The sequence below is a fragment of the Electrophorus electricus genome, chromosome 23, assembly GCF_041902795.1.
Source record: "Electrophorus electricus isolate QZ-2024a chromosome 23, ASM4190279v1, whole genome shotgun sequence".
NCBI classification, from domain to species: Eukaryota; Metazoa; Chordata; class Actinopteri; order Gymnotiformes; family Gymnotidae; genus Electrophorus; species Electrophorus electricus.
Genome location: NC_137519.1, coordinates 8018280 through 8037141, shown reverse-complemented (window position 1 = coordinate 8037141; position 18862 = coordinate 8018280). Strand labels below are relative to the sequence as shown.

The window sequence follows — 18862 nt, the reverse complement described above, 5'->3', positions numbered from 1 at the left end:
GTCCTCTCCCTCCTTCCTGCTGTTCTCTCTCTCTCTCTCTCTCTCTCTCTCTCTCTCTCTCTCCGCAGAACAACGAGCACCAGAAAGACAAGAGAAGCAAAGACCATTAGAAGAGAGAAATGGAGATTTCTTTGCTTCCTCTCACACTTCACGTATATTATGCACATATACACCTGCATGGATTTCTTAGCACAAGAAAACGAACAAAAATGTTTATTTTTATTTTATTTCTTAACAGAAATTCCACACTGCATTGTCTGCAATACTGATCAAACCCAGGAGTGGATAAAAAGTTAATTAGCAGTAAATTTCTGTACATTTGTCAACGCAAACAAACATTTACATTTTAGTCTCATGAAATATACATTTAAATATACATATAAATTTACATTTTATAAGAAATACATATTTTCTTTCCCTTTATGATACTTCATTCAATGATATATATTTGCTTCTTAGTTTTGTAGAGTTTTTCCTTGCTGGCAAGCATTATGGGAAAGTGGATGTCTTCTCTGAGTGTAAAGTGTGATGTGATATCTTTTCACACTACAGGTCACACACCACCTGTGTCGCACACCTTTATAATCCACCTGACAACCTTGTCAGCCCAGCAACGGGTATGACGCATGTCGGCCAGTACCTCTCAAATCTCACACTTGTGTACACATTTCCAGAAGCACCACTGGAAATTTTTTAATAAAAAAAAATTAGAATAGTTTTCTTTGTAGGAAGGTACTGTAATAATCAGACAAAATTCTCCTTAAAGATAAAAGATCTTAAAGATTTGAATTAATAGCAACAAAGCCTTGCCCTGCGTGAGGTAGAGTTCCTTCAGGACAGCCACTGTGGACTTGTGCACTAAAGGCTAGATTTACCTTAGATCACATAACCATTCTTCCAAGCTAACCTCAGGGTAAGAAATCACACTGAAACCATGTGACAAACGTGTCTTCCCGCAGGTCTTCGGTCGAGCGTCCAGGCTGACGTCCGCCGTGGAGCTCAAGGCGAGTCTGCCAGCGTTGGTCTTTAAGGGCTGATCCAGTACTAGGTTTGCCACCTTGGTCTCTGCCCTGCGCCTGTAGCGGCAGCTCAGACTCGCAGAGACGTGTACCTGGGGAAGAACTGGCCAAGCAGGCCTTCCTTATTAACTTTACCCATCTGGTTCCTGGGCATCTCTTCCACCGTTATCAGACCGGCAGGGATGGTGTACGGGGCCATGTGCTCTCTGAGAGGAGGAGACGCAGACACACACGCATGTACATGCACAGATCCAGACATCCAGACACAGACATACCCAACACAGCTAGGCGATTAATCTCCGCTCCCCTCCGCCAACTAGATCTTGCCCTCGGCTTTCTTCCTTTGTCTGTGGCATTCTACAGAATGCTTCAAGATACGTACAATTCCATTAATTTAATAAACAATGAAATCAGCAAGACATAAAAAAAATAAAGTAATAAAAGCCAGAACAGGGCGCCGAGTTAATTAAATGTTTAGTGTTTTTGAAGGCATGACTGTTGTGGCCTGGAGGTTTTGTTTTTTTAAAGATTATCTTGTGCCTTTTGCAGAGATTTGGCAGAGTGCATGCCTATATGAGTTCAGAGGAGTGGGCTGTCTCTGTCTTAACCCCACCCCTCATCACCGTGCATTCCCATTCAATCTACCGCACCCATTAATCTAATTCTGGCTCCTTTTAGAAAGACTGCCTGAATTTGTTGGTTATTTCTGTGTGTGTGTGTGTGAGAGTATGTGTGAGTGAGTCTGTGAGTGTACGGGGGCCCATTGTATCTCATCTCTATGCCACATATGCCATATTAAGAGTGACAAATATGGAGAATGACAGCTGGAGCTATGGCACTGAGGAGTGAACATTCTCTCTCTGCACGCGCGCGCGCGTGTGTGTGTGTGTGTGTGTGTGTGTGTGTATCTGTCTGTCTGTCTACCTCAGGCTGTGTTGGCAGGGGGAAGGATAGGTCAGCACTACAGCTTTTCACGCATGCACACACGCGCACGCACGCACACACACACCACAGCTACGATGCCAATACCCCTAACACCATATGTATCCGAGTTAACATTCAGATGCACGCAAACGTGCAAAATGACACAAGCACACAAAAACACATGCTTTCAAGGAATGATGAGGGGTAAGAGACAGAAAGCTCAAAGAAGAGAGACAGAGATGGGGGGCAAAACAAATGTATGTGACAAAAAAGACAAAAACAATAGAAAGAAGGAAAGTTCAGAGCCACAGCTCATATGTCCAGACTCTTAATCTTACTGTTCACTACACTGGAAGAATAACAGAGATGAAACAAATTTCTAAACATGCGCTTCGGTGTGGTGGTGGTTTGGATGACTCACTCAGCATGCACCTCACTCTGACATGAGCCCCTCCCTATCCACCCCTCCACCCTCCATGCTGACCCCGCACACAGGCGTGCCCCACCCTATCCACCCCTCCACCCTCCATGCTGACCCCGCACACAGGCGAGCCCCTCCCTATCCACCCCTCCACCCTCCATGCTGACCCCGCACACAGGCGTGCCCCACCCTATCCACCACTCCACCCTCCATGCTGACCCCGCACACAGACGAGCCCCTCCCTATCCATCATTCCACCCTCCATGCTGAACCCGCACACAGGCGTGCCCCACCCTATCCACCACTCCACCCTCCATGCTGACCCCACACACAGGCGAGCCCCTCCCTATCCACCACTCCACCCTCCATGCTGACCCCGCACACAGGCGAGCCCCTCCCTATCCACCCCTCCACCCTCCATGCTGACCCCGCACACAGGCGTGCCCCACCCTATCCACCACTCCACCCTCCATGCTGACCCCGCACACAGGCGAGCCCCTCCCTATCCACCATTCCACCCTCCATGCTGACCCCGCACACAGGCGTGCCCCACCCTATCCACCACTCCACCCTCCATGCTGACCCCGCACACAGGCGAGCCCCTCCCTATCCACCATTCCACCCTCCATGCTGACCCCGCACACAGGCGTGCCCCACCCTATCCACCACTCCACCCTCCATGCTGACCCCACACACAGGCGAGCCCCTCCCTATCCACCACTCCACCCTCCATGCTGACCCTGCACAGAGGCCCCACAAAACTATCATCACTTGACAATTTGAGATCAAGCATTTGGTGTAATGCAAAGAAGAAAAAACAAAAAAACACAACACCCCAACCAAACAAATAAAAAAAAACCCAAACAAAACAAAGTTTTTAATAAACAACCCTTATTAGCATGGCTATAGGAAATACATAGCACTTTCATACAGTCATAACACCTCTTAACAAAAAGGAGCAGAGGTACCTGGCCCAGGCCTTCAGCTCAGGGAGCGCGAGAGTCTTGCCTTTGTGTAGCTGCACCACTGCTATCACCTTCTGCCCCCAGGTGGCGTCACGTGCTCCAATTACTGCCACGTCTGACACAGAGAAGCAACGGCATTTATTTATGTCCACGTTTGCATATGCATACAGAGGTTATTATTAGGTACCTGTGTGCATGGTAGTTGCTGTAGACCTCTCTCCACCCCTCAGACACACTGATTCTGTCAACTTTATATCAGTAGGTTTGCATAACTTTAATTCCAGTTATATGCGTTCTGCATTTTATCCCACTAGTGTTTTCACATCTTACAAACATGGCTGCTAGGTCATTCATTCACACACATTTAGCAGGCTATTGACTGTCCACTAGGAGGTACAATTGGCATTTGAGTAAGGGTACAAAGGAGTGGCGCCTCACATCAATGACACTGTGTCCTTGTTTCTAAACAGAGTACAGAAATAATTGCATGTCACTGGTCTCCCACGAAGCACTGGTGCTGCGTATGTGCGTGCTGTGCTGGCACGCACCCGCAATGCTGGGGTGAGCCAGCAGGTGGCGCTCCACATCGAGCGCACTGATCTTGTAGCCACCACTCTTGATGATGTCCACCGAGGTGCGGCCCAAGATCCAGTAGACACCATCCTTGTAGACGGCGGTGTCTCCTGTGGAAAGCAGCAGCCATCAGATCGATGCCACTAAAGACTCTTCAATATGAGATAAGTATGTTTGCTGTAATCAGGCGGGGGTGAAAAAGCGCCCACCGGCAACGAGGAGTGAGGCCTGACGCTACACAAACAAACAGCATCGTTTGAACACGGGTTTTTGGGTACTCCAAGAAACTGGAAGGCAATTTTTCTAAGCCGCCCACCCCTGACCCGTAACAGCAGGGGGGCAGCCATTAAATCAGGAGTGCTCTGCTGGTCTGGGGGTACAGGGCAGTGCAGGCAGGATGATGCTGGGTGCTCTGACTCTGAGCCACTCACAGAGCTGTCCAGACTGCAGGCTGAAGATGCTCCTGTTCCCCAGTCATGCAGAGCTGGTTGGGTGGAAACTCCTTAATCGCTCCTCCTCCCCCAAGCACACACAGCAGTACATGCAAGTCTGGCTGTCTCCTTAAGCTCAGCTCCGCCCACATGAGACTCACCCAGGTGTGTGTGAGCAGCACGCACGATCAGTAGTATGCATTCCTTATGGGTATTTGTCAGTGCCCATACCCTCCCCAAACTCTCTCTCACACACACACACACACACACACACACACACACACACACACACACACACACACTCCTAAGACTGGCCTATGGGTAGTCAGGCAGAAGAAAGCCTATCACAAGCTAACACCTTCTGGAACAGACCGTGTCACACCTATTTCCTCTGCTTTTACAAGGCACCCACAACCTGGCGACAGTGTATGAGTAAGAAAAGGGGGAGACAGAGGACCGGGGGGGGGGGGGGGGGGGGGGGGAACAGAGAGTAGGGAGTAGGGGGTGAGAGAGATGGACAGAAGAGAGGGAGAGGGGGAGGACAGAGAAAGGAAGCAGCGAGTGGGTGAGGATGCAGGTGAGAGAATGAAGTGAAGTGAGGGCTCAGGTGGGGTGGAGACATGATGAAGAGGGGAGATGGGTCAGAAAGAGTGAGAGAGAGAATGTCCGCCATGGACCATCACTTGCTGTAGGCCCCAGCTGTGATGGAGAGGGTCAGAGTGAGGTGCCTTGGGGGGGGGGGGGGGTGGTAGTGGTGGGTGTGGTGATGGGGGTGTGGGTGGGGGGGGGTTTAAGTGGAGCCTGGCTACGAGTGGCAGCCAGTGACTGGTTACAGTTGGCAAGGGGGCAATAAGTCCTCATCTCATACGGACACGGGGAAGACCACCAGCTACCCAAGAGAATCCACACACTAGCCCCCCCCCCCCCCCCCTCTCACCTGCTTTGGCTAAGCTCAACTCTTCCAAATCAATGAAGCCATCAGCTGTGGTGCACTTCAGCAGACAGACGGGCTGCAGACCCACTCTAACGCACTGTGGGCAAGGCTGGTCCCCATGGACGGGTTTCAGATGGGCATCGCTCTCAAGCCGGAGGTTCGCTCCACCTTATTTGTTCTGCTCCACCCTCTAGCGCACCCGAGTCAGGAACTCGGTGGCCGTGTACGCCGGCGCGACGGCCGAGGGAGGCGTGGGCACCCGTGCCGCGGCAACACCGTCAGGGTGGTGGCCGTGCTCCGCGTCTGCGTACGGCCCCTCCCACTGCGCTCATACCCCACCTGAGAGTTCCTTTTGTCTTCCATCCTTTCTTCTTGGCTTCTACAGCGCATCCACTCCTCTTTTTTAACCATTTCCTCAGTGCCCCTTCTTCTTCTACCTCTCCCTCACACTCAATAAACTGTCCCTCTTCTCTTCTTTTTCCCCAGCCTGCACCACTGCCCACCCCCCACCCCCCCACCCCTCCGCCGAGAAGCACGGCGTCAATAGAGGGCCCATCTGTTCCCATACATCATGCTCTTCATTTCGGTTTATTAGCCGGGATAAATCATAAATATTTCATTATACATCACAGGCGGCTGTCGCCGCGCCGACGCAATTTATCACCACTGGCCCCTCTTGCCGCTCCGCGCCGTAGCAATAAGCTTTCCAGTCTATTAAACAAGATTGATACAGTGTGTAAATTTAGATATTGGGAATTTCTTCACACACCACTGCTCTGCACTGATAGGCTAGGGTGAGGGGGGTGGTGAGGGGAAGAGGGTGAAGGAGGTGTGTGTGTGTGTGTGTGTGTGTGTGTGTGTGTGTGTGTGCGAAGAAGAGAGAGGGAGAAAGGGAGATCAAGACAGTTTTGGGGGGGGGGGGGTTAGTGGGCAAAGTGGCTGGGTGTTAACAGCAGTAATAGAGTATTTACACTCTCCATTCCATCTTTAAAATAAACCAACCAAAAGCAGGGCATCATTTGGTCACAGTCACATAACTCCCTTCTCATGGAAATGAAACAGGGGAATGAGAGCGTGTTTTACATGGGCGAAGATAAGCTGCCGAGGTGTGTTTTCACGTGTGTGTGCAGAAAAGGGGGCGCAGAAGGGAGAAGGGCGGCCATGCGTTTAGGTTTTTTTTTTCAGAAGCGTTAAATGTTTGGGTCATATGCGTCTCCTTGACACCTCAAGGCTGCATGCGTGAGACACAGGACGTGCAGTGCCCCCTCTAGCTAAGTGCCTTTCAGGAGTCAAAAACAAGGGCACAGGGCGATGTGAGCAGAGGGAGGGGCCAAACAGAGACCCGCCCCCGATTATGGCGACAAGGTTTGATGGGAGTTGTGTTACTGGCAGGCAGGAGCTGTAGGTCTCCGTCAGACTATTGTTATCTGGGTGGAAGGCGATATGGTCCAACAGCTTTGCTAATTAAAATGATAAGGAGTCTTACTGCACCTCTCCCCCCTCCCCCCACCCCTCCTGCCTGTCGGAGACGTCGAAGGGAGCGACGGCAAGACGGATGCTAAAACAGAGCGAAGTCATGATGCAACGCGGAGAAAGTTCCAGAACGCATGCAACAGGACGTGAGGCTCGGGGCGCTGTCGGCGTTTGTGACGTTACGTAAGTGGGAGAGCGTCTTCAGGATTACGGATGATTTATGCAGCAACGCTCACGGCTACTTTTCCGAAAAAGAAGGGTAAACCATGCAGGGAGAGAGGCTACGTCCCGGTGTGGGCTCACAGCCTCACCTTTTGCTTTGTGGGTTTGATTCTGTGGATATGGATTTGTCCTCAGCTATGAACGCTAGCTTTACCAGGCTTGGCAATAATATAATGTTTCAAAACACAAATCTGAACACCGCCATGGACAAATAATAATAATAAAAAAAACAAAAACAGGCATTGTATTGGGAGTTCAGTAGGTAAACACACACACACACACACACACATACACACACACCCACACCCACCTGAGGGGGATGAGGGTGAGCTGACAGGACTAGAAAGGGCAGTGTGACACAGGCCATGTTTCATGTCCAGCAGCCTTACACATCAGCGAGCGCACACACCTGTCTGACAAGCCGCCACTATGTTCTTCAAGGTGTTACAAACCCAACCGTGTGTGTGTGTGTGTGTGTGTACACTGCTACATTCTCTGTGAGAACTACATATGGACTAACCTTGCATGCTACCTCACTTCCCAGGGGTGGGATGGGCCAGGGGTTTAGAATGTGTGCTTCCAGAGCTACTGACAACACATCACCAAAACTGTAGTCCAATAGTGTGTGTGTGTGTGTGTGTGTGTGTGTGTGTGTGTGTGCGTGTGTGTGTGCGCGCACGCGCAGTGAGCACTCTGATCAATCTCTGCAGTTCAATCACAGCTTTTGCATGATCCCATAAACATAGTTCACCAACATTTTGGTTAATTAAAAGTGAAGGCCCATCTTTAACCATGCTGCAGCAAAGATCCACCATTTCAACAAACTGCACGGTGCATCGCCATGGCAATGTGGCACTCCCGGCACTGACAGCACACACTGTAAACTCCGGAGACCGTCCCTGTCCAGGGAGCAGCAAACTGCACCAAACGCAGAGAGAACATGAACACCAATAGCAGGACTAGAGCGCAGCTGACCAAAGCCACAGCTCGGGGGGGATTTATCTTCCTTAACTTTTGCTCTCGCCGGTGTTCCCCACCCCCGTCACCGTTTCTTCTTCCCTTGGTAATTAATATGCGACATGAAAGCACTTCGCACTCGGCTGAGTGATCTAATTTGTTTAATGCAATGCAATTAAAGGGAGGGAATTGCTTTATGGTAATGCAGCTGAGTGTGGCGCGCGTGTTCGGCGGTGCCCTGCTGGGTGAGTGTGTTCGGCGGTGCCCTGCTGGGTGAGTGTGTTCGGCGGTGCCCTGCTGGTTGAGTGTGGCGCACGTGTTCAGCGGTGCCCTGCAGGCTGAGTGTGTTTGGCAGTGCCCTGCTGGTTGAGTGTGGCGTGCGTGTTCGGCGGTGCCCTGCTGCTTGAGTGTGGCGTGCGTGTTCGGCGGTGCCCTGCTGCTTGAGTGTGGCGTGCGTGTTCGGCGGTGCCCTGCTGCTTGAGTGTGGCGTGCGTGTTCGGCGGTGCCCTGCTGCTTGAGTGTGGCGTGCGTGTTCGGCGGTGCCCTGCTGCTTGAGTGTGGCGTGCGTGTTCGGCGGTGCCCTGCTGCTTGAGTGTGGCGTGCGTGTTCGGCGGTGCCCTGCTGGTTGAGTGTGGCGCGCGTGTTCGGCGGTGCCCTGCTGGTTGAGTGTGGCGCGCGTGTTCGGCGGTGCCCTGCAGGCTGAGTGTGTTCTGAGGTTTGCCACAGTAGATATCCAACAGGAAGCAGTGGGTTGGCGGTTCTCACTAAGATGCCCGACTCTTGGGCGTGGCGGGAGGTGGGTCTACCAATCAGTAGCCCTTCAGTACTGGATTGATGCCTGTGGCCTTCAGGACCTGTGCATGGAGCCTGTGACTGAAAAACAGGGTGGCATGGTACCAGTGTGGTGTCTGTGGGAGGGGCTTCAGCACTGCTAGGTGCACTCTCATTGGATGTGGAACATGGATGTTTTGCTCGCTTCATTGGCAATGGTAAGACTGATCTACCACTAGCCAAAAGGAGCATATGTTAGGCCATGGAGAGTTCTGGAATTTGACTTCCAAAAGTTGTGTGTTGCAATCACTGTTAAAGAGTAGACAGTAGACAGAGATAAGGAAGCTACAGTTTAACACTGCAATGTTATGCTTCTTCTGGGAATGTTGAGTCTTCTGGGAAACTCACGTACACCAAGCAGTGGCTAGAAAAATATGCAAAAGCAAGATTCACATGCTTAGGGGGAGTTGTGGTGTGAAGCTTGATACACATTCAATCAGATGTACACAAGAAACCCAAAGCAATGGGACCTGACACACACACACACACACACACACGCACACGCACACGCACACGCACACACACAAAAAGAATAAATACTTTGCATTTTTTAAAAGTTAGTGAATAGAATTGCACCTCTTTGAAAGGAGACTAGGCCAAGCAGTTGGAGTGGGAGGGCTGTCAGCGGTTGGTGTGGGTGTGTTGTACGCAAGGCATGGCACCAGTGCACCCCACTCTAGCCCTGGGCTCACACACAACGTTCAAGTCTAGAACTGGATCAGATGAAATAAAGACTGCGGTCAGAATAGAGAGCTGCATGAGGAAGGAATTGTCTGCACCCCGTGTATTTAATCCCCACCGCACGTAGAACCCGTGTACTTAATCCCCACCCCACGTAGAACCCGTGTACTTAATCCCCACCGCACGTAGACCCCGTGTATTTAATCCCCACCGCATGTAGACCCTGTGCACTTAATCCCCACCGCATGTAGACCCCATGTACTTAATCCCCACCGCATGCAGACCCAGTGTATTTAATCCCCACCCCACATAGACCCCATATATTTAATCCCCACCCCATGTAGACCCCGTGCACTCAATCCCCACCGCATGTAGACCCCATGTATTTAATCCCCACCGCATGTAGACCCAGTGTATTTAATCCCCACCGCATGTAGACCCCGTGTATTCAATCCCCACCCCATGTAGACCCCGTGCACTTAATCCCCACCGCATGTAGACCCCGTGTACTTAATCCCCACCGCATGTAGACCCAGTGTATTCAATCCCCACCGCATGTAGACCCCATGTATTTAATCCCCACCGCATGTAGACCCAGTGTATTTAATCCCCACCGCATGTAGACCCCGTGTATTCAATCCCCACCCCATGTAGACCCCGTGCACTTAATCCCCACCGCATGTAGACCCCGTGTACTTAATCCCCACCGCATGTAGACCCAGTGTATTCAATCCCCACCGCATGTAGACCCCATGTATTTAATCCCCACCGCATGTAGACCCAGTGTATTTAATCCCCACCGCATGTAGACCCCGTGTATTCAATCCCCACCCCATGTAGACCCCGTGCACTTAATCCCCACCGCATGTAGACCCCGTGTACTTAATCCCCACCGCATGTAGACCCAGTGTATTCAATCCCCACCGCATGTAGACCCCATGTATTTAATCCCCACCGCATGTAGACCCCGTGTATTTAATCCCCACCGCATGTAGACCCCGTGTATTCAATCCCCACCCCATGTAGACCCCATGTACTTAATCCCCACCCCATGTAGACCCCATGTACTTAATCCCCACCGCATCCCCTTGCACCTCAACAGTGTTCACTGTTGACCAATTATGTGTCATTGTACAATGTCTAAATCATAGAAAAATGGGTTGGTTTTTTTATATCCATTAGAAGTAGAATAGTATGTTCACTCATGACATGGTAGGATACAAATATAACGAACAGCGTCGCAAAAACGTAAACATTTAATCCTTACACATTATTTCCCACTTTGCTAGACTTGATCTTGAGTAAAAGCCACATTAGAATTTTCTCACCATCTCAGCAAAATAGAGTAAAATGTAGTTTAACATCACCCCTAGTTGCAGCCATGCATCAAAAGCAAGAACATACCGAGGTTCCAATGTGTGTGTAGCTCAACACTCACACACTCAACACTCACACACCCAAACACATTCAACTGATGATGCAATACAACCTTCTCGACCACCAGTCAACCCCACCTTTGGAAAACTAAGATCAGTGTGTCCATCCACTTTGATCAAACATCTCAGAACAGAAGCAGAGAATGTATTGGATTAAATGGCCTGGAGGGCCACGCTCAGACTGTTACTGTGGTGTTACGTACATGTTATTACTGTACCCATGGCAACGCTGTAAAGTTTGTCCCCATTCCCATCTTCACTGTGGGAGTATTTTTTAATTGTTACTGCTCATCCTTTTTTCCTGTGCTCAGAATACAGTCAAGTCAAACTACTTTTAGCTTTTGTCAGGTTTTCAAACTCATGGATGAAAAACGTATAGCTGAGAAATAACAGAGGCCTATCTGACCCGTTTTGAAAACTTTTAAACAACGGTGAAACTGTCTGAGACAGAACTGTCTTAGAAATCGGAAGGATGAGGAAAAAAATTTTCACTGCACAAAGGTGACTAAAGTCAAGCTTCTACCATAATGCACATGTGCGGGCGCGCGCACACACACACACACACACTCCTTCCACATGCCTGCCCACACACCCCCACCAACCAATACAGTAGCTTTCCCAAAAAAAAAATAAAATAAAATAAAAAAAATAATAAATCAGAAGGACCCTCTCCCGTCCCCCCGTGTTCTCAGTGTTAGAAACGCAGCAGGAGACTCACTGCCCTGTCCTACGCCTAAATAAAATAAAATACCATCACTCCTGCCAGGGCGAAGTGTCCTCCCCACAAAACGGGCAGGAGACAAGGGCATGAAGAGAGCTCATCCCCTCTAGCGTCCAGCTCCACGCACGGCCGAGCAGGAGGGGCGGGAAGGACTGGCTCCTCACCCTGTCTGAAGCTCTTCCACTGTTAACGTACATGCAGCACGGCCAGCTGTGGTTTTGTGTCTGCTTTCTGTTGGTGGGGAACAGTGTAAAGTGGGTGACCAGGAGAGGAGAACTTTAAATCAAAGTTCTGAGCTGCAGCACGGGCAGGGGGGTGGCAGGGGGGGGGGGGGGGGGTGTTGAGGGGAGGGAGGCAGAGCATCGGGGAAAGTCAGAAAGATGGAGGAAAAAAAAAGGAGGGAGAGTGTGAGACTGGGAAGAGTCAGGGGGAGAAAGAATGAGAGACAAAGAGGAGAAGTATAAGAAAGGAGCAAGTTAGTGAGAGAAAGGATGAAAACAAGACAGAGAGAGAGAGAGAGAGAGAATATGGGATTGAGAAGAAGAAGCTAGAAGGGTGAAGAAGGAAGTCAGCAGCATTGCTGGAATTATAAGAACACCTGTACCCACACACACACCCACACACACACACACACACACACCCACACACACACCCACACACACGTTTCCACCCTTCCTACCAGTGTCAATCTCACCGGCGGCACGTGCTTGCAGCCTGACCTCCGCTGAGAGGGGAGAGAAGATAGCTGTTATGAATACAGAGAGAGAGAGAGAAAGAGGGGAGCTAGTTAACATTCTCCCACCCTGTCCCGTCCCACACTGGCCCGGCCCAGCCGGGTTATTTACGAGTGCTTGCTCTAATGCGCTCCCCCCGACAGGCTGCATGTGCGTGCCCAGCGCCCAGCGTTCAGCCTGCCTCCATTATTCATAAGCACACGGACACAAGTGGCAGCATTTGGAAAATTGCTAATGCTTTTCCTCCGTGTGCCACCTCCTTTCACTTATTTTATTTTATTTTATTTATTTATTTACCAGTTCCTGGCGTGTAATCAGTTCCGAGAAAAGGAAGACCTGCCCGAGAGACCTGCAGAGAGACCAGCTGAACCCCACTCCTCTCCTCCACCTCTCTCTCTCTCCCCATCCTTCCTTTCTGCCTTGTTCTCCCTCCTCTCCCTCTGTTCTCCACCCATGCCAGCCCTCTCCCACAATCCTCTTCTTCCTGGCTATGGCTCCCTCCGCTCTTCTTGCACACACTCTCCTCCCCTGTGCCAGGGCTGCGGGGCGCACGTGCTAATAACCACACTGCATCTGGAATAATCCCTCCGCACGCGAGAGGACGGGGAACAGCACCGAGCCAAAATACGCCGCAATAGCTCAGGAAAGTATGATGAACTCAAGATAACGATTTCAGATACTTGTTATGAATTCATAATAACGTTCTGGCTGTGGGGAACTGTGATCGTTAAGGGTCGGAAGAGGTGATCGTTAAGGGGTTGGACAGAGAGAGAGAGAGAGAGAGAGAGAGAGAGAGAGAGAAAGACAGACAGACAGACAGACAGACAGACAATGGTTGTCCTGAGAATAAATCTAATGGCCACTTGAGGCCCAGAAAGAACATGATGTAGAATCCAGAACTCAGATGTCTATTTCTCAGAATATCTGAGTATCAGCACCAAAGGATAGAGAGAGAGAGAAAGACAGAGAAAGAGGTAAAAAAAAAACAAACAAACAGATAGACAGAGAGAGAGAGAGAGAAAAAGAAAGGATGACACTAAGGAATACACAAAAAATCAATAATAACAAACGAGTGTGGAGATTGGCAAAAGCAGAGCACTCGGGAAAGGGTGACAGATTATCCATAGAGGTGCCAGCCATAGCCAGCAGCCTCACTTACACAATTAAAGACACAGGCAGGCACGCAGGAACCTTATTGATCCGCTTTCTCTCCTCCCCTCCCCCACGTTGCGCTGCGTCTCTCAGACCATTAGACCATCTGGAACACCTTGACACAGGTGCATAACACACACATACACAAACATGTGTGCACAGTTAATAAAATGTAGTAAAAAGTTTATTTATTTATTATTATTATTTTTTTTTTACAATACTCTAATATATTATGGTGTCTCCACATTAGGATTGAGCATGGTGAGGGACTCTGAATGAGGCAAGGTCATCAGTGCTATACTAGCCGGGAGCAGTACTTCAAAAACAGCCAGTGGGGTTTTATTGTGCAATAGCGTCCAGTGTAGACCAAGAACGATGTGATCAAAGCATCCAGCGGAAGGGGATCCTGCGGACATGAGCAACCCTGGACGAAAGGAGTCGGAGAAGGCAGTCAGGATTCGCTCTGATGAACAGGCAGTGCAGAGCTGGGCTAACTGCAGCCGAACACAGCGCCGGTGCTCCAGCTAACGCGCCTCAACACAGCCTGTCGTTGCTTAGTACAGATGGGCTATAAGAGCAGAGGACCAGATGGAGTGCCACTGATGTCTAAGGGAAGCAGAAAGGCAAGACTACAGTGGGCTAAAGAGAACAAAACCTGGATCACTGAGAAGTGGAGGAACATCTGGTCAGATGATTCCACATTTCTGCTGCACTATGCTGATGGGAGGGTCAGAATTTGGAGCAAGAAACATGACTCTAAGAGCCCTTCCTGTCAGAGGTCAACAGTTCAGGTGGAGATGAAGTAATGGTGTGGGGAGTGTTTTCTTGACACACCTGGGTCCTCTGATACCTGTGGATGGATGATTGGACAGTAGGGCTTACTGTGGCTGACCAAGTTCATCGCTTCACGGTAGATGTTTACTAGATGGGTGTCTGTCTGTCTCTGTCTGTCTGTCTGTCTCTCTGTCTCTGTCTCTCTCTCTCTCTCTCTCTCTCTCTCTCTCTCTCTCTCTCTCTCTCTCTCTCTCTCTCTCTCTCTGCGTGGGTACAGACAGGCAGTAAAATGCAGTAAACAAATTGCGTATAGCTAGTGGATGGCTAACACTAATGACCACAGATGGGCTGTAGTCTCTGACTGTACTTGCACACCTGCACATAATCTTTACTGCTTTGCCCATTCTTGTTGGGACGAAAGGGCCATAATGTACTTTACATGCATGTGCACGCACGCACACCACACACACGCGCGCGCGCACACACACGCGCGCACGCACACGCACACGCACACACGCGCACACACACACGCACACACACACGCGCACACACACGCGCACACACACACGCGCACGCCTCTTCCCTTTCTCTCAGTCAAAACAGAGCATAGAGGAAGGGGTGTGAGGCAGAAAGGGTGATAATGTGAGCAGGTGAGAGGGAGAGAATGAGACACTCTGAAAAACTGTGAGGAAAGACATATGAAGAAAGAAACTGGAAGGAGTAAGGAGGTGAGTAGATGCACCAATCAGAGAGGGGGAGGAGACACAGAGAGAGGGCAAAAAAAGAGGGTGGGGTATTACTGCTCCTTAATCTAGAAATCCTAATTAATGAGTCGCGAGTTGTGGTCGCGGATTGGAAGACAGCTGCTGTACACCACACCTTAATTCAATGTTCGTACTCAGTCGCTGGTAACTAGCGGCTATTACCAGGCTGAGCAGTTGGCTTGGGTGATGATGTAAATTTAGACAAAGGATTATCATCTCCAGATTTGTGATATTATCCAGATATATTTCTACACGATAATACACAAGATATCTATGCACAATTTCCACACAATACCACGATGATATATACGGCGACATCTATACACGATAATATACATAACATATATACACGATTACACACAATATCTATACACGATAATGTAAATAATATCTATACATGACATCTATAGACAATCAAATGCACAATATTAACACACAATATCTATACGCGATAATATGCGATATCTATATATGATACACATCTGTTCACGACACATCATAGCTTTTCAAGCATAACCCATGATCCTTTGCAAGCATGACCCATCATCCTTTTAGCTGAAAGGTGGCCTAAATAATAACAGCTGCATCTATGAAGAGAATTAAAAGGCAGTGTATCTTAGATCTGGAGAAGAAAAAAAAAAAAAAAAAAAAAATCAATCATTGACGGGAGCACAAACCAACCAACCATTGCCTGACTGATGCACCGACATCTCCGTCTGGAGAAGCCAGCTCTCACTCCACCAGAGAGTAGGGCGAGTACTGGAGGTTCTTTGCTCCACTGGTACGTAACCCTTCTTTGTCAGACAGAAAATGTTCTAATCTTTTTGAGTGGTGTTTTGAAAAATGTTACAGATTATTTGGTGATTTGGTGTCCCCTGTATTAAATGCAGACTTTAATAATCACCATAGATCAGAATGCTTGTACAAAAGGAATAGTTAAACAAAAGGTGAAGGCATTAAAAAAAAAAAAAAAACACGTGGTCACAGTACGTGACAGGAAGCAGGACAGAATTTGGCTAATATCGTCACTAATTTAAATTATCGCAACAGTTGATAATATTGTTTATCAGCCCAAGGCTATAAAAGAGTCGAAGCAAATAGACGACTTTAGATGGTGTTAAGAGCCTCTTTTAAACCTCATTTTTACAATGTTAATAAGAGTAACACACACACACACACACACCTAACTTGTGACTGGGGAATAGGGAAAGCATGAAATAAAGAGGGCAGAAATATGCATGTATGCGCGCACGCACACACAGTGGTGGCAGCTAGAGGCTGGGTCTGCCGGGAGCTGATTGCACTGTGACTCATTACAGTGTGGCTGTGTGTAATGGAGTGTGACAGCAGCGAATAGCACACTGCAACTCTGTCCTTCCAGCCTCTCAGCCAATTACAAGCAGCCACTCCGCACACCCCCCCCCACACACACACACCCTCTTGTCTCCATCACCCCCACTCTGCCCACTTGCCTTATTTTTCTCGCTACTCCTCTCTCCTCTTTTTCCTTGTTTTTTTTTTTTTGTTTTTTTTTACCCCTCATCACTTTCTGACTTTATAGACACAACCTTTGTAGTGTCTTGTTCTGCCTGGGTGTGATCTCAGCTCCCCTACCCCAGCTCTCTTACCCCCTCCACACTCCTACCCCAGCTCTCTTACCCCCTCCACACTCCTACCCCAGCTCTCTTACCCCCTCCACACTCCTACCCCAGCTCTCTTACCCCCTCCACACTCCTACCCCAGCTCTCTTACCCCCTCCACACTCCTACCCCAGCTCTCTTACCCCCTCCACACTCCTACCCCAGCTCTCTTACCCCTCCACACTCCTACCCCAGCTCTCTTACCCCCTCCTCACTCCTACCCCAGCTCTCTTACCCCCTCCACACTCCTACCCCAGCTCTCTTACCCCCTCCACACTCCAGCTCTCTTACCCCCTCCACACTCCTACCCCAGCTCTCTTACCCCCTCCACACTCCTACCCCAGCTCTTACCCCCTCCACACTCCTACCCCAGCTCTCTTACCCCCTCCTCACTCCTACCCCAGCTCTCTTACCCCCTCCTCACTCCTACCCCAGCTCTCTTACCCCCTCCACACTCCTACCCCAGCTCTCTTACCCCCTCCACACTCCTACCCCAGCTCTCTTACCCCCTCCACACTCCTACCCCAGCTCTCTTACCCCCTCCACACTCCTACCCCAGCTCTCTTACCCCCTCCACACTCCTACCCCAGCTCTCTTACCCCCTCCACACTCCTACCCCAGCTCTCTTACCCCCTCCACACTCCTACCCCAGCTCTCTTACCCCTCCACACTCCTACCCCAGCTCTCTTACCCCCTCCACACTCCTACCCCAGCTCTCTTACCACCTCCACACTCCTACCCCAGCTCTCTTACCCCTCCACACTCCTACCCCAGCTCTCTTACCCCCTCCTCACTCCTACCCCAGCTCTCTTACCCCCTCCACACTCCTACCCCAGCTCTCTTACCCCCTCCTCACTCCTACCCCAGCTCTCTTACCCCCTCCACACTCCTACCCCAGCTCTCTTACCCCCTCCACACTCCTACCCCAGCTCTCTTACCCCCTCCACACTCCTACCCCAGCTCTGTTACCCCCTCCACACTCCTACCCCAGCTCTCTTACCCCCTCCACACTCCTACCCCAGCTCTCTTACCCCCTCCACACTCCTACCCCAGCTCTGTTACCCCCTCCACACTCCTGCACCAGCTCTGCTTTCCCCTCTACAGTCCAGCCCCGTTTCTGGTCTCAAGCACAGCTCCTCTGTCAGAGGGCAAGGTGGGCTGTCCTCCTGTGAACATACTTAAAGATGAATCCAACAAGCTTTAACAGCATGCAGGAAACACGCCCTGCTCACCCCCCCACCCCCAACACACACACACACACACACACACACACACACACACGTGTGAACATGAACCAGTCAACAGAGGAGTGTTTGTTTGACTTTGTTGGGTAAGGATGAAAGAGAAGGTACCGGTTTTGAACCAGCCATCCCCAGTGAAGCTGTCTGCTGTCTCCTGAGGTCTGTTCCAGTACTTCTGAAAGACAGACGGCCCACGAGCCATCAGCTCCCCCTCCCTGCCCTCCAAACCAGGCTTTACCTGGAGGAGAACACAGACACACACACACAGACTCACACGCATGTCCATAAGGGTGCATGGCTAAGCGTGTGCAGGCACGCATGCACACACACGCAGTAAGTATGTGCAGAATGACGTGGTGGTAAGAAGCATTATGGACAGCTGGACTTAATGAAGTACCCGTGTCTCCTTGCTGTTGCTCTCCGCGATGGTAGTGTTGGTTGTGTTTGTCATGACGATACGTACTTCCATTTCAGGGAGTGGCATGCCAACCGCACCTAAAACACACACACACACACAAACACACTGTTAATACAATAAGGAATACCAAGAAAAGTTATGAAACAAAACTAACACAAAAAACATTTTTTTGCCTTTTTAATCTAGCACCTGCATTTGCCACAAGATGTTTTATGACATCAAGAGAGATCTTTTAAAGGCACGCTCAGCAAACCCGGCCACTCCAAACTCCCTGCAGGGTCATCTCTCCTTAGACTCTGAAACACTTTCTTCCCTCTTGTTTTCTTGATTTGCTCTTGCGGGGGTAATCTTTTGTTTTTAGGAATATAGTTTGTATATGTCCTCTGCTGCAAAATTGATAGATTGGTAGATAATCAAACAAACAAATTGACATCTCTTTCACTCTAACCACAAAGTCTCGAAAAACCTCTAGCTGAGCTATAGAGGCAGAGTTAATGCTCAGTTAGTGCTCAGCTAGAGCAGTGTCTTGGCCTTCATTGCTGTGTGTGATG

General features: G+C 49.8%; 1 protein-coding gene across 6 annotated transcripts in view; it reads right to left on the bottom strand.

Moving 5' to 3' along the window:
- Positions 1-208: 208 nt before the first annotated feature.
- acsf3 (acyl-CoA synthetase family member 3) overlaps positions 209-18862 on the bottom strand; it is a 30440-nt gene continuing 11786 nt past the window's right edge. Inside the window, exons 6-10 of one of the 6 annotated variants that reach the window (XM_035520994.2) lie at positions 18291-18388; positions 18005-18131; positions 3878-4012; positions 3333-3444; positions 209-1122 (exon numbers count right to left, since the gene is read on the bottom strand). In XM_035520994.2, the coding sequence (XP_035376887.1) occupies positions 909-1122; positions 3333-3444; positions 3878-4012; positions 18005-18131; positions 18291-18388 (686 nt within the window). In that variant the 3' untranslated portion in view covers positions 209-908. Of the gene's footprint in view, positions 2128-3332; positions 3445-3877; positions 4013-9326; positions 9464-13669; positions 13899-13921; positions 14081-18004; positions 18132-18290; positions 18389-18862 lie in introns of those variants that run through there. The other 5 variants (XM_027007349.3, XM_081706041.1, XM_027007351.3 and 2 more) reach the window with 5 other exon arrangements.